This window comes from Numenius arquata, chromosome 22, assembly GCF_964106895.1.
Source record: "Numenius arquata chromosome 22, bNumArq3.hap1.1, whole genome shotgun sequence".
NCBI lineage: Eukaryota > Metazoa > Chordata > Aves > Charadriiformes > Scolopacidae > Numenius > Numenius arquata.
In genome coordinates, this window is record NC_133597.1 from 7,581,831 (window position 1) to 7,595,621 (window position 13,791).

Below are 13,791 nucleotides of genomic sequence, written 5' to 3' on the forward strand. Positions count from 1 at the left end.
GACCCAGACCAGCCCCACATGGTCCTGCAGAGCCTCGGGGGTCCCTGCTGACCAGGAGGCTGCAGAGAGATGATGTGGGGAGCAGCTCACCAGACATCTGGTCCAGGAAAGAGGCATCTCAGCATCTTCAGGTGGAACAGTCACTCTGGTTTTGCAGCCATTTCTTGGCACGCTTAGGACTTTCTCCCCCCAAACCAGCTCCCTCCTTCAGTCAGCTTGGGGAAAGCGCTGATTTATGCCAGTGTGCGGGCTCTCCTTGGTTTTGCTGCCTTCCTCCCCCCTGCTCCCATCTGCTCCCTCCTCCTCCGATGGCCGAGGCTGCCGTCTGTCCAGTGGCAGGACGCTGTGAGTCCATATGCCGTCCCTCGGCAGGGCTGTCACCTCTCCCGCTGCCTCCCGCAGCCAAACTCGGCAAGGGAGGCAAGAGAAGTCGGAGCGGCGAAGGGGCCCGCAGGCATTTCACAGCAGCGATGGAATAAATCTAATTTATAGACATAGCAAAATGCAGCTAAAGTGGGAGTTGAAATGAATGCAAAGCACACAGAGGTCTCAAGTTATCGGCACTGTAACATTTTTCCTGACTATCTCTGTTTTCCTGCCCGGGTTTGTCTTTGTAGCTTCCTCCCAGACAACTGGACCTTTGCTCTGAAGTGAAAATGAAAGCAAGGGAAAGAAAAAAATAACAGGAAATGAATTCTTCAGATCTCCTTCATGATGCATCAGCCCCATCTGCCAGCTCCCTCTGACAGGGAGCTAAGCGTGGCTGGGTGGCAGGCGGAGAGGGAAAGACAGGCTTTAAAAAATAAAAATAATAAAAAAAAGTAAAATAAAAGGCACAACTATCCCTGCAGCTGGGAAGTGAGGCTGGGCTGCCGGGGGGGCTCTGCCAAGACACAAGGCTGCGGGTGAGACTGGGAAGATGAGGTTGGAAGAGCCTCCCTTCGCTCACGGAGGTGTGAGGACAAGGAGATTTGTCTTCCCGTTCCCTGGCTTGTCAGGGTAATGGGAACAAGCGGGTGGGAGATGTTCAGAGGCAGCTCGAACTAATTAGGAGAGAGTGTAGAGGAGAGAGAGTCTGATGGCTGGAAAGGGAAAAAAGAAAAGGGGGAGGGGGAGGAAAGTTCTTTGTACTCTTGAGCACCGCTCCCTGATGTAGAAATGATTAAAGGTACCAAATGAAATGAGTGATGAAACAGCCAGCCCAGACTGCTGCCTTGGATGGAACCTCTCCAACCGAGGGGGATGGCGGAGGGTTTTGCTGGAGTGTTTCAGGAGACCTTACTGAAACATGGGGCGCACCATGGTTGTGGTCCCAGCCAGGACCACCAGCGCCCCATTGGGCAGGAGCTGGCAGCAGCCTCACGAGTCATTAACAGTCTTCAAGGCTTTGCTCTCACACACTGCAGTTTCCCAACGTTGGAGTGAACCCATCTCCAAAGCCTCTCGTTTCCAGGCAGACTTTGCACCCCAAAGACCTTATGGTTTGCTACCAAGCAAAGCTGCACATGCTTCTTTCAAACATCTGTAGGGTTCAGGGAGATCTGAGCGTTGTGTTTTCCCAGATTCTTTGGTCACCTCTCCTTCAAGACAGGCTTGCGGTGACTGGGAAGGTGACTAGGAAGGGAGCATTGTTGGCTCCTCTAGCCAGATCTCCTCTCCCTTTGCAAGGAGAGGTGGCGGCTTCTCAAGCCTAATTTAGCAGTCTTTAATCTGAGTTATTCCAAACCACACTCGCCACTTCCTTCATGCGTTCCCCCAGGATGATGGGCTGATTTCACAGAACGAAAAGCCTTAAGCAAATCTTGTCACACAAGAAAATTGATTTTTCAAAACTGACTTTTACAAGATTACTGGCGTTTTTTTCCCCTCATCTTTCTTCTATATCGTTCCCTTCCAGTCTCACGAGGTGGCTTCAGATCTAAGGAAATTAGAGATGCTGTGACTAAATTGAAAATGTAAAAAAGGGGAGAAGGAGAAAAAAAAAGACACTCAGCACCTCCTCTCCTGCTGCCTCTGAAGGATACGGCCACATGTGCTTGTACTTGAGAAGTAGCAGAGATGCCTCCTTCAATTCTCCTACTGCCATAACCTCTGTGCGATGTCAGAAAGAAGTCTGTCTAAGCATTATGCCAGCGTCTCACATGGAACATCCCCTGATGGGTGTTCCTTGGTGATCTCAAGCTGGATCACAGCGTTTTTTTCTTTCTCTCCCTCAGTCCCTCCATTTTATTTTCTCTTTTGGAAGAAAAAGACAGTTTCCTCCTGCCGCTCGATTCAGAGACATCTCAATGTGTTTAGTTAAAAAAAAGAAGAGAGAGGAAGAGTTGCCTTGAAGTCATTTCAGACAGCTTAAAATATGCTAAGCTTTTGTGTTTCTGCGGTATAAATAATGAATCCTCTTACAGCTTCCGAGCTGGGAAAGACGTTGATTTAAGAGGCCTTCAGCTCTGTTTGAGGTTTTTCTGCTTTCATGCCAGAGGTGGGGATGTGTCCAGGGACAAGCAAGATGTGAATGATGAGGCGGGGTGTGCAAGAAGGACCCAGGATGGGGACAGCGGTTGGACCCACCTCAGCCCTGCAGGTGCTTTGCTGAAGGATTTCACTTCTTGATTCCCTCTTTGCTCCTTTATTGCAGTTTTCAGGGGCTGAAGTGGGGTTTAAGTGGAGGACGAAGCCATTGGCATCTACTATCACCTTCTCTGCTCTGATAAACTGGTGGTGACTTGGTGATTGCAGTCGGTATCAATTATTGTTCATTTGACTAATTCCCCAGGCAGCATCCTTGGAAATGCCTCTGCTTAAAAGAGCTGTCAGGATAGCTACAAAATGTAGGCCAACATCCATGGCGTGAGTATAAGAAAACCCAGAAGATGCCAGCACCCCAAAATAAACCCATTGGGTCCCCCTTGCCCCCCAGGAACACATGTCCCAGTGATTTCCCCAGTACACGTGACTGGTCTCGGACACTGGCAGTCAGAGGGATCATCCTGCCACATGTAGGCTGTTGGCGTGTGGATCCGTGTTGAGCTTGGGCAAATATCACACAGGCTTCCTCGGCTGGGAGGTCAGGCTGGGGTCACTGGGAAACAGCAAATCCAGGGGAAAGCAAGGGAAAAGCTGGCACGAGCTGAGCTGGGGCTGGTTCTAGCAGGAGAGCCTTCCCTCAGCAAAGCTGGATGACTTTGGGAGCTGTGGTGAGGACGCGCTGTGCGTCCTGAGCCACCCAGCATGAAGTCATCCTGGCACACTTGTTTGGTGTAGGTAGTGCCAGGCCTTGTAAAGCCCATCCCAGAAAGACCCAAAAGGGATTCTGGTCTCATCCACGGGATGAGATCAAGGACTAACTCTGTTAACTTCAGGTCTTGAAGTTATGCCTGGGTTTCTGTTCCTACGCAAACTGTCTCTGGAAGCTGTTGGCAAATATTAAAGCAAAGGAAGAACACAAGCTGTTGGCTCTGGATTAGAAGACCATTTGTCTGTAAAGCATCAAGCCATGCTCACTGCTCAGCTCTGCTTCGCTATTGAAGTGTGTAATTAAGGACTTAATGGTTTTTACTTCTGGAAACTTTTATTTTTAAAATGCTGTTTCTCGCTGTTTTATACAGAAGTGGATGGATAATCGCATAGCTCTTCTGGGTCAGTCTGTTGTACCAGTTTGCAGCCACATTTGATTTTTTTCTCATGATGTGGCTGCGAAGAGCAGTGTTGTGAGCAGGCTGGTCTAAGGGAATTCAAGAGGCTTGGCCAAGAACAGTGACTTGAGCATAAGTTTGGGGATGGATGGGTGGAGGGATGGATGGATGGATGCATGGATGCGTGGATGGATGGATGGATGGATGGATGGATTTCATAGCAAAAAGATGAACAGATCTTTTGGTGAACTTGCAACTTTATCCTACTTCTCCACCCGTATGTTGCCTGTATATTTGCATTAGCACAACGGGAACGTGTCTCTGGATACATAATTTACTATTCCTCCTCATGAATTGCCAAATCCCCAAGTTACCCACAGTTCAGCCAGTGGGAGCCCATGTTGGATTACACAGAAATTGCTGCCCTTGGCATCTTCTGCAAGAAGATTCCCACATAATTAGGACTCAACCTGTCTTCACCTGGGGTGCACGCCTCTGAGCACAGTTGCCTGTGTTGATAATCCTAACTTGAATCATTTGATCTAGACACAGTTCAGCCCTGAATAATTAACTGTTCTGGCAGGACCAGCCAAGGAACCTGCCAACAAAGGGGTTGTGCCTCACACCAACCTGAGGACGTGCCAAAATTCAGCCAGATAGAGCCTAAAACGTGAGCCTGAATGATGGGATGGCAACAGCAGCTGTGATGGGGAAGGAAGGGCTTTAGGGGGACTCGGTGAGTTTGCTCGGAGCTGGGGCTGGAAAGTCAGAGGGAGCCGGCTCAGGCTGGTGGGCACCGTGTCCAAAGCAGGGTTGGGCACCCTCCTTGAAGAGTTAATAGAAACCTGTCCCGAGGTCTGTCTCCTCTCTCCATGCCAGCAAGAGGTCATCCTGGTGCTTGCTGAAGCCCGCTCACACTACAGAGATCAAACCACAAAGCCCTTGAATATATCCCGAAATCGAGCCCAGATCAAAAACTCGGGGGAGCTTTAGGAGTCAGCCAAGAATGAGAAAACCCTTTGAAAAGCCCCGGCCACCCCGCAGCTCTCTGGCCGTGCTTGAGTCCCGTGCGCAGGAAGGCAGGAGCCATTCCTGCCTGCCTGCCCATCATTTCTGCCCTGAAGCATGAGGATTAGGTAGCTCCAGTGATCTGAAACACGCTGTCTCAGCCCAGCTTCAGCTCCGAGAGCCCCCTGGCAGCAGATTTCTTATGCTGATGAAGGGCTGGGTTTTTCTGCCTCCATTTACCACTCTTTTTTTTTTCCCCCAACCCCCAAAGGAAATGCACATTGAGATGTAAAGCTGTAAAGGCCACAAGCACGGGTGATGTTTTTTAGGTGAAAAATAAGAGCTGTAGTAGAGAGAAAGGCAAGTTTGAACAGTTTCACAGCACAGATTCACTTTGCGCTAAGCAGGAGGATAAACACAGTGGAGAATTAGTGCTTCGACATGCCAGCATCCATAAATCTCGCTAAAGAAATTCTGCTACGAGGGTGGAGTGGGGTAGGAAGACCCCAGAAAAGACTAATCCGGTTAAATGACTTGAGGAAACACAAACCACGTGACGAAATTGGATTACCCGACCCGCACAAGAAATAATAGTTAAGCTATTAGTCATGTCTATTGTGTGGCGGGATAAGTCAAGACGATGTAGGCAGGAGAAATGAAATGAAGCATCGCTGCCAAAGGGGTAAAATTCCCCCAGGAGAGGTGACACCTCCAAGCTCATCCAGCCCTAGGGGGTGACTCACATCCCCAGTGTTTCCCCAGGATAAGCAGTTTTGGCAGCTGGCTGTCGTAGCCTGCTTCTTCAGACCCATCTGAATGGTTTTAAACTTTCTCTGCTCCTAGAAAAATCAAGAATTTAACGTTAGTAATTTAATTTGGGGGAAAAAGTACAATTTTCGTATGATCCCGTGATCATATGATCACAGGGGCAGGGAAGAAAAGGATCCATCCAGGCAAGAGAAGTGCCAAAAGAGGGATTAATGGGGACAGGATTGGTGCACAGCCCTCTCGTGTGAGGGGGTGGAGGAGGAGGGGGGATTTTAAACAGTGGGATTAGAAGAGCGCCAGATCTAAGGCATTTGCATTTTGTTTTGATCTGTCAAGAAAACAGCTCGATTTGCAGAAGGAATCACCCAGACAGCGAAGTTTTGTGCTTTTCTTTTGAAATAGTAATAGCTTTTCCACCAGCGCACCTCCGGTTTCTTTCCATCGGGGATGAGCATCCCTACCAGCCCCTTGTGCTGGGGAGGGAGCCGGGGGGGACACGATGAGGTGTCCTTCAGACAACACCTCCCTGCTGGAAAAGCCAGTGTCTGTCATCCTCTGTGGTCTGTGCCACAGCGCTGGGAATATCAGGGACTCAGGCACACGGGTGCGGAATGGGATGCAGGTGCACTGGGCAGGTATTATTTCTTGCGGTTCCCCTGCCAAGCCACCCATGGCGTCCGTGGCCACCTCGCACCTCTGGCATGAGCCCATGTGGCACACTCCCTTCTGGATCTTCTGCAGCTCCAGCTGCAAACCCTGGTGGTGCCTGGTCCCAGGGCTGTTGGGGCTGCGGTGCGTAGTGTTACACCATTGATTATCTGCACGGCTCATCAGCCCCCTTTAACTACTTACAACGGTTGATCAGTCAAGTCGTTGACAAGTTAACAGCTTTGTTTACTTCTTTCCCTCTGCTTCTGCGGCCAGTTTTTTCTGATCATTGTGCTAAGCGAAAGGCTATTTTGATTGTTTTCTCACCAAAATGAACCGCAGCTTGTACAGGCTGTGCCGGTGACACAGCTTTAATTGTGCCGTCTGGGAGAGAGAAAGCTTCTCGCCCTGGTTTCTCCGGGCTCCTGCGCCATGGGCAGCAAAGACCTGGCCCTGGGGTGGTCCTGTCCATCTCTACTCCGCCACCTGACACTCCTATTGGCACATCTTCAGGCATGATTTGGGGAGCTCTAAGTAGCCCTTCACTGATTTTTCCCACTCTCGGGACCTGCTGATGGGGAGGACATGCAAAACCCATGCACCAAAGACAGACACCTCCCTTAGAGACTGCAGTTTGATGAGCAATCAGGCTCATCGCCGGCCTCCTGGCTTGGCAGGAGGGGGAACGCCGAAGCTGAGATTAGATAGGAAATCAAGCCAGAGGTTTCTTCTGCACAGCGAGGTGTTATTATTATCATCAAAACCCCAGAGTGTTTAAAAACAATCAAACCCCAGTAGCAGCAACTGGTGTATCGCAGCGAGCGCAATCAGACACCAAACATGTCCTTGTCTGGGATTCAAGTCTGAATTCTTGAAATTCCGGAAAAGGTTGTGATCTTTCTCACTGTTTATTTGTTTCTGAAGAAAAGCCACATGGGAAAAAAAAAAAAAAATAGGCAGAAGGAGATTAGCAAGACTGGCACCTCTGCTCTGAGGTGCAGCATCTCCATCAGGACCTGGGGTTCACTTCGCATTACAGCCGATGCCTACATCGGGGACAGAGAGGTTTGGGAAGAGGCTGTTGTTGCAGTAGCTGTGCATGGATGGAGGTTCATCAGGACAGGGGCTGGAGGCTTGAAAGCCTTTCCTTGATCATCCCATCTCCTGGGTGGGGAGTACCGCTGGTGGCCTCTCCCAGCAACGCAGTGATGGCGGGTGCCATCACCTTTCTTCCCCACACCCGCTCGAGGACTGGCCAGCCATGGGCAAGGATGCTCAGCATTTTGCTCAAGGCTCTGCCCTCCTGAACTTGATTAAAGCCCAAGCTGGAAGACCCAGCCTTGTAATTTAGATGGCGGAGAGATTACCTATCACCTGCGCCAGCTGATAAATGAACCCGCTGCATCGGCATGGAGGGAGTAGGGCAGACGTGCGGCTGCGGAACCGCACAGGGCCCACACGTCTTCATTAGGGAGGGAGCAGGCAGGAGAAGAGGAATAGCCCCATAGATCACCATTATGGAAATTTAGTCTTAATAAAGAAATAATTTGTGCGATGCATCACGCCGGAGCTGTGCAGGGGAGGGGCAGCGTGAGACTGCTCGGACTGTGTCGCTCACTCTATCATTTCTCACAAGACTGTCACTCATGGGAGATGCTCTGCAAATGTGGATCTCCCAACATGAGCCATCCTTGCCCATCTCGGACCTCCGAGGGATGCCAGCACATCGTCCATGAAACACCATCCCTCTCCATCAGGTCCAACCCATGGGGGACACCAGGACTATGGGTTACCCCCCCCACCGGCAGCGGAGGGATGCGGGGTGGTGCTGGCAGCATCCCTCTGGCAGCCATCCTGCATGGGGACGGCTCTCGTCTGAGGAGGAGAGGGGACTGCCACATTATGGCAATAAGGATTGAAGGTACTGCTGGCAATAAAGAAACAAAACCCATTCTCCGAGCAATTTGTAGCAATTAATAGCCATTCCCAGGAACGAAATGTTAATTAATTCATTCTGTGAGCCATGCGTTTATTTAAGGTATTTGTGGGTGTTCTTGGTACATTTATTGAGCAATTAAAATGCGTCCAAGAAAATATTTATCTATTTTAAGTCATTCTTAGTAAACACAATTTATATGGCAAGCAACTGCTTTATTTTGCATTGTTAATTAAAAATTACGATACACTCCACTTCCCCGGGTTATACGCCATCAGAGCAGCCGATCTGCCGGGAGGTCTGGCTCAAGGAGCGTGCATGCTTCTGGCAAGTGCAAAACACCTCCCTGGGAGCCTGCAGGATGGATTTAAGCAGTGCTTGATGGGGCATTATAGAGTTCAGAGCACCCCAGCATCCCCATGCTGTGGCGTGGGTGCTAGTGATGCCCCCCAGTTGTTCCTGGGCTGCTGGGAGATGCTGGAGACATCCGTGGCCTGATGAGGAGCTTTATAAAGAAGACGATGTACGAGTCCTACAGCCTTCCCAGGCCTGTAAAGTAAATAGCTTGTTCACGCACGCTGTTTGCTAAAGAATTACAAGTCCTTGTACCACAGACAGAGGAATTTATTTGTTACAGTCAGCTTGGGTAGTGCTCAGGCAGATGAAGTGCTCGCTGGTGATGCTCCTCTATGTATCAACACTCCATAGGACATGTCATGCTCTTGTTACAAATGCTGTTAGCTCTTCATGGGCTCCACGAGTCTGGAAGCCCAGCCAGAAACAGGGTCCCTGGGGATAAGTGACGAAGCTGCTGGGTAAGAACCCCTTGTGCAGAAGAAGACTCAGCTGAGCATCTTCCACTGAGACCCTGGGAGGAAGCACAGGTGCTTCATCCTGGCTTTTGGCAGGTTTCCTTTGGAAATCAGAGCAGGTCACTGAATAAACAGGGACATATGAAAACCAAAAGAAGGCCACGACATTATTGCTTGTGAGCTAATGTATCCCAGACTGTCCTTTCTTATTTGTTTGTGGGCATGCTTAGCTGGGAAGTGATCGATGGAGTCAGAAAAATGCTATTTCCTTGGAGAATGTCTCCTTAGAAAAGTCCCCCCTCCCTCTTATCTTTTAAGTGTTAAAAGGACCAGGTGTGGGGGTTTTTATTCTTTAATCGCTGTTTTTTTCACTGATGTCTGTAATAATCCCTTTGAAGCTTGGATAGAAATATCTGTTTCCTGGTTGAAATTTGTTTTCCTCCAGCAGCCGGGCCAATTCAATTTCCAGAAGATACTGAATTGGGAGGCACTGGGCACTGCCTCCAGAGAGGCCAGAGAAAAACAAACCCAGGCTAGAAATATGGGGAGAGAAATAACAAAATGAAACTCAGCCTGGGGGGGAAGAAATGCCCATCTGGGGAAACAGACTGAGACAGTGCTTGGTGAAGAGAAAGGAAGATGAGAAAATGTGCAAAGCCCAAGGGGATTGAGGGTCAGCAGCAGATAGGTCTGCGCTGGCCATAGGACATGGGATTTTGGGGAGAAGTGGTGAATTTGGAGCCGGGTCCTCAAAAGGCTCCTGTTGGTGGTAGAGAGCAGGCAGTGAAGGCATCTCACGGTGATGCTTCCGTCATGATGCTCCCCACCCTGTGGGCACCACCCGAGAAGCACAGGGAGACTGGGATGGGTCCCATGGGGTCCTCTGTGCTGTGCCAACCTTTGAGTCCTTCCCTGTGGCACGGCAAGCCTGAAAAAATCCTGGGAACAGGTCCTTTGGGCAGGATCCACAAGGGCAGGCCCACGCTCCTCTCCTGGAGCAATATTGGCACCGGGGGGAGCACAGCATCGATGTGCACAGCCCTGTCCCGGCAGCCCCTGCAATAGGGTTTGGCTTAGAAGAAAAACCAGCAGCGAAAAATGACAGGTGAGTTAGCGGCTAAGTCATACAAGAAGAGACGAAAGGAGGTAAATTTATATAGTCTGGAAAAGACCCTGGGTGACACGTTTGCAATCTATAAATACCTTCAAGGTAACAATATAAATGAAAGAAGCCCCTGCTCTCAAGGGTGGTAGGACAAGGAGTGCTGGCTGGGAGCCAGGCTGGATGTAATAAGGCTGGTGAGACGTTAAGGAAGAAATAGTGAAGAGCTGAAGCGGTGGAGGTGGTGGACGGAGCTGCTGGAGCATCCCCCACATCTTCTCAGTTCCATTTTATTCAGATTCTATTTATAAATAATTACTGAAAGGTTAATAGGTGAGTAAGACATGTTATGGGCTTGTTAAAACCATGCGTAATGCCTTCTGGCTGTCCACGAGCACATCACGGGAAGCTTTACAAGAGGGTTATCAGCTGTCGTTATTAAAAACCAATTTGACATTATAAAAGATCTATACTGCTTGTTCAGCCACATTGATTTAGCAGTGTTAAGCCTTGGAAAACTGGAGCAAGAACCTTGATCTCTGCTGAAGCACGAAAAATTGCTGTTTGTGACACATCTCCGCACTCGGGAAATCCAGTTTTGTGGAAGCGATCGGTTTTGAGCGAATACATAAAGCACCATGCCACGGCTGTTGGGGTGTGTTTTCCCGAGCCTCTGCAAAGTCACTGACTCTTGGAAACCTTCCTCTCCATTTTGCTTTCTTTTACAATGTCCAGGAGGATCTCTGCCCAGCTCAAACCCACCTCTGGACAATTCTCCATCTGTTTTCCAAGCCCCAGTGCCCTCCATGTCTCTGCTGGGAGGAGGATCTGCAGACAGACCGGGAGGATGTGGCCCAGGGAGCCCACAAGTCACTTTTGTCCTCATCTTGAAACCTTCTTCTTGTCCTTGGGAAGATGGTTTTATGCAAAATAACTGGGCAAGTGCCAGGTACAAGAGAAGTGGCTGGATTCCCCCATGGGTTTGGTGCCGCACTCACCCTGTCCCATTGACTGCTGCAAGGAAATGGCTTCAGGTACCTGGTGCCTCCTCTTGAGAATCAGCAAACCCTTCAGAGGCTGGAAATCTGCTCGTGGCTGGGAGCCTCTATGGGGACCAAGTTGTGAAAGGAGCTTAATGGAGCAGAGCTACTCCTGACAAAAAACACAGGGTATTTCCATGTTCACCAGCTGAAGTTTCCTTGTCCCTCTAGCTTTCTCCCTTCCTTCCTTGCTTTCTTTCATCAAAAGTTGCTGGGATGTGGCTTCAGGCCTTTTTGACCAGTGAACCAAACAGGAGACAATGAGGACGTGTCTCTTCTCCACCCCACAACTTGTGCAAAGCTTCAGGGGTGAGATACCGGGGCTCTGGAAGATCCCCCCAGCTCTCTCCTGCTGCAGCCTGGGGAAGAGGAACATCCCCAAGGGACAAGCTGATGCCACAGTGCTGGCAGATGCTCTCCATGATGGGCAGCGTCGTTCCTGCGGCAGGGAGGCAGCAGGGCAGGGCAAATCCCATCAGGAGGCAGGGAAGCGTGATGCTGAGATCAGCCTTGCTGGCCAACCTCATGCAAGCCCCTTGGCTTGGATTGGAGTTTCCTCTGGAAGGAGAAAGGCGTCACCAGAGCATCATTGGACCTTTCAAACCTTTGGAGCGGCACCTGGATGGCATCACTTGTGCTGGTTTTTCCATTCAAGGAACCACCCTCATTAACAAACGAAGCGCAGCCCTAGAAATAAAAGCAGCGTCTCCTGAATAATTATTGAAGGGGGAGTCTGGGGAGGAAGGGAGGGCAGGGGAGCTGAAGTGGCCAGTCAGCATCTGTTAGAGGTGCAAAGATAAATGAAATGAGAGAGCAGATAAGTGCATACAAATCAGCTCACATCTGTACCGCTAATACATCTCTTTCAAAGCGCTTGTGTCATCAGATGGTGGGTGAAGCCTTGCAGGTCAGCTGTCCTGATTCAATTAGGTTCACGTTAGCAGGCGCCAGGGGAATTCGCTCCAGCAGCACTGTCAGAGCATTCTCCAGCCTGCCGTGGACCAGCGTTTTGCTCTCGCTCCAGCCCCATGGAGGCACTTGGGGAAGCTGTCTGAGCCTGCAGACCCTCTGTATGAGTCCAGTTGTCTCTGGTTGTCTTTGGGGCAGCACAAGGCTGGCATTAAAGCAAGGGGAACTCGTAACAGAGCGGTGGGGATGAGCAGAGGAGAGCAGTAGAGACAGGAGCAGGAGACCCATGGGAAGACCATGAGCAGATGCTGTTCACCTTGAAGGGGACATCTTCCCCCAAATCACCCCCCCGACCCTGAGTGGGAAGCAACATCCGTGGCTCATCCCTCCAGCACCCCATGGGGCAAATCCAGCTCCCAGCACCTGCATCTTTCCCCAAAACAAACATCCTAACCCATCCGGCACAACCCATCCAGCGCCACCAGAGGAGGGCAGTCCTGAAAAAACAGAGGCAGAGATTCCTCAGGGAAATCCTCTTCCCTCTGATTTACCTGTCAGTTGTTTTGGGAGGATTATTTTTATTTTTTTTCACCAGGCTGCTGCCTGCCCTTTCTTTCCCTTCCCCCAAAGAGCGAGCAGAGTTTCACACCACCTGACAGCATCTCCTGTCTTTTCCACCCCCTCCAGAGTGGCAGGTTGCCAGATGGTGCCCCATTAGGTCACATTTGCTCATTGTTTGGCAAACAGCGGCTTAATTCAAGTGCTGAGTTGACAGCTTGTTCTCCAAGACAATTTGCAAGTTGCAGTGTTGCAAATGCCAGCTTGGCTTTTCAGGGTAATGTTATTTCAGCTGCCTTCAAGGGATAAAGTTCTCTTTGATTGGAAAAAAAAAAAAATAAGAAGAGGGTGAAAGTGGGAGGAAGCTGAGAAGGTTTTGAGTGGTTTTGATGTGGAAGGACCAGCAGTGTTGGTTGGCAAGCGTTCAGAAAGGGACTGCTCCCCTGGCACCGAGGTTCTCCACCAGAGGCTCTCCATGTCCCATCCCTCCTATGACTGAGGTCTTACAACCATGCCCCACAATCCTAAAGAAGGAGGAATCGCTTTCACAGGGAAATGGCAATTTTATTTTGGAAAGGTTTCAGTGGGGATATACGTACACCAAAGGTGTCACCTCCAAAACCTGCAGTTATAACCCTGTCCTGGTTTGAGGTAAAACAGAACCAAATCTCTGTTCAGTAATTTTACTTTTCAGCTAAGCCCTTTCTAGCGATACATCCTGGAGGATGATGTAGGGGTGATGTGGATGATTCCAACGATAAGTGCATGTCCCTCCTAAAGTCGCGGGCAGCAGGAGACATCCTATGGCCTGCTGCTGTCCCTCGGCACCAAGAGCTGTGCACTGGGCGAGCGAGTCTCCACCATCATACACCTGTAAATGGCAAACAGCACCATGACGATGCTTTTGCTTCTCCAACAGGTGGGCGAAAAAAGGCCAGGTTATAAAGGAAGCATCCGGTGACTTCTATGAAACCATCGTGGACCACACCTTCTTCTTCGAGCCCGTCTCCTGCGAGGTCACCAATGCGCTGGGCAGCACAAACATCAGCAGGACTGTGGACGTCTACTGTAAGTAATGTGTCAGCTTGAGACTGTCTTCCCAGGGCTAAGCAGGGCCAGCAGAGGGAAGGGACACAGCTAGATCTGACTTGCCCAGGGTGTCCAGGACTTGTTGGGCTCAGATTTTGTAAATGCTTTTGTGGTGGGACCCATGGTTTCCTCCTGCCTTATGAGTGCACAGCTCATGGTGGTGGCCCCTGCGGAGCTGGTCATTCTGAGGTTACAGCAGGCAACCTCATCTTTATTTGGGGGGCTTATGTGGCTGTGACCCATGGGTCAATCAAGACCTGACACTGTCTCCTCTGACACAGTGGACTCT

At 50.1% G+C, this 13,791-nt stretch overlaps 1 protein-coding gene across 1 annotated transcript in view; it reads left to right on the top strand.

The window, feature by feature from the left end:
* The window catches only part of KIRREL3 (kirre like nephrin family adhesion molecule 3), a 130,491-nt gene that overhangs the window by 90,140 nt on the left and 26,560 nt on the right, over window positions 1–13,791 (top strand). The window contains exon 8 of the mRNA XM_074162283.1: window positions 13,333–13,481. Within this exon, the coding sequence (XP_074018384.1) occupies window positions 13,333–13,481 (149 nt within the window). The remainder of the gene's footprint in view (window positions 1–13,332; window positions 13,482–13,791) is intronic.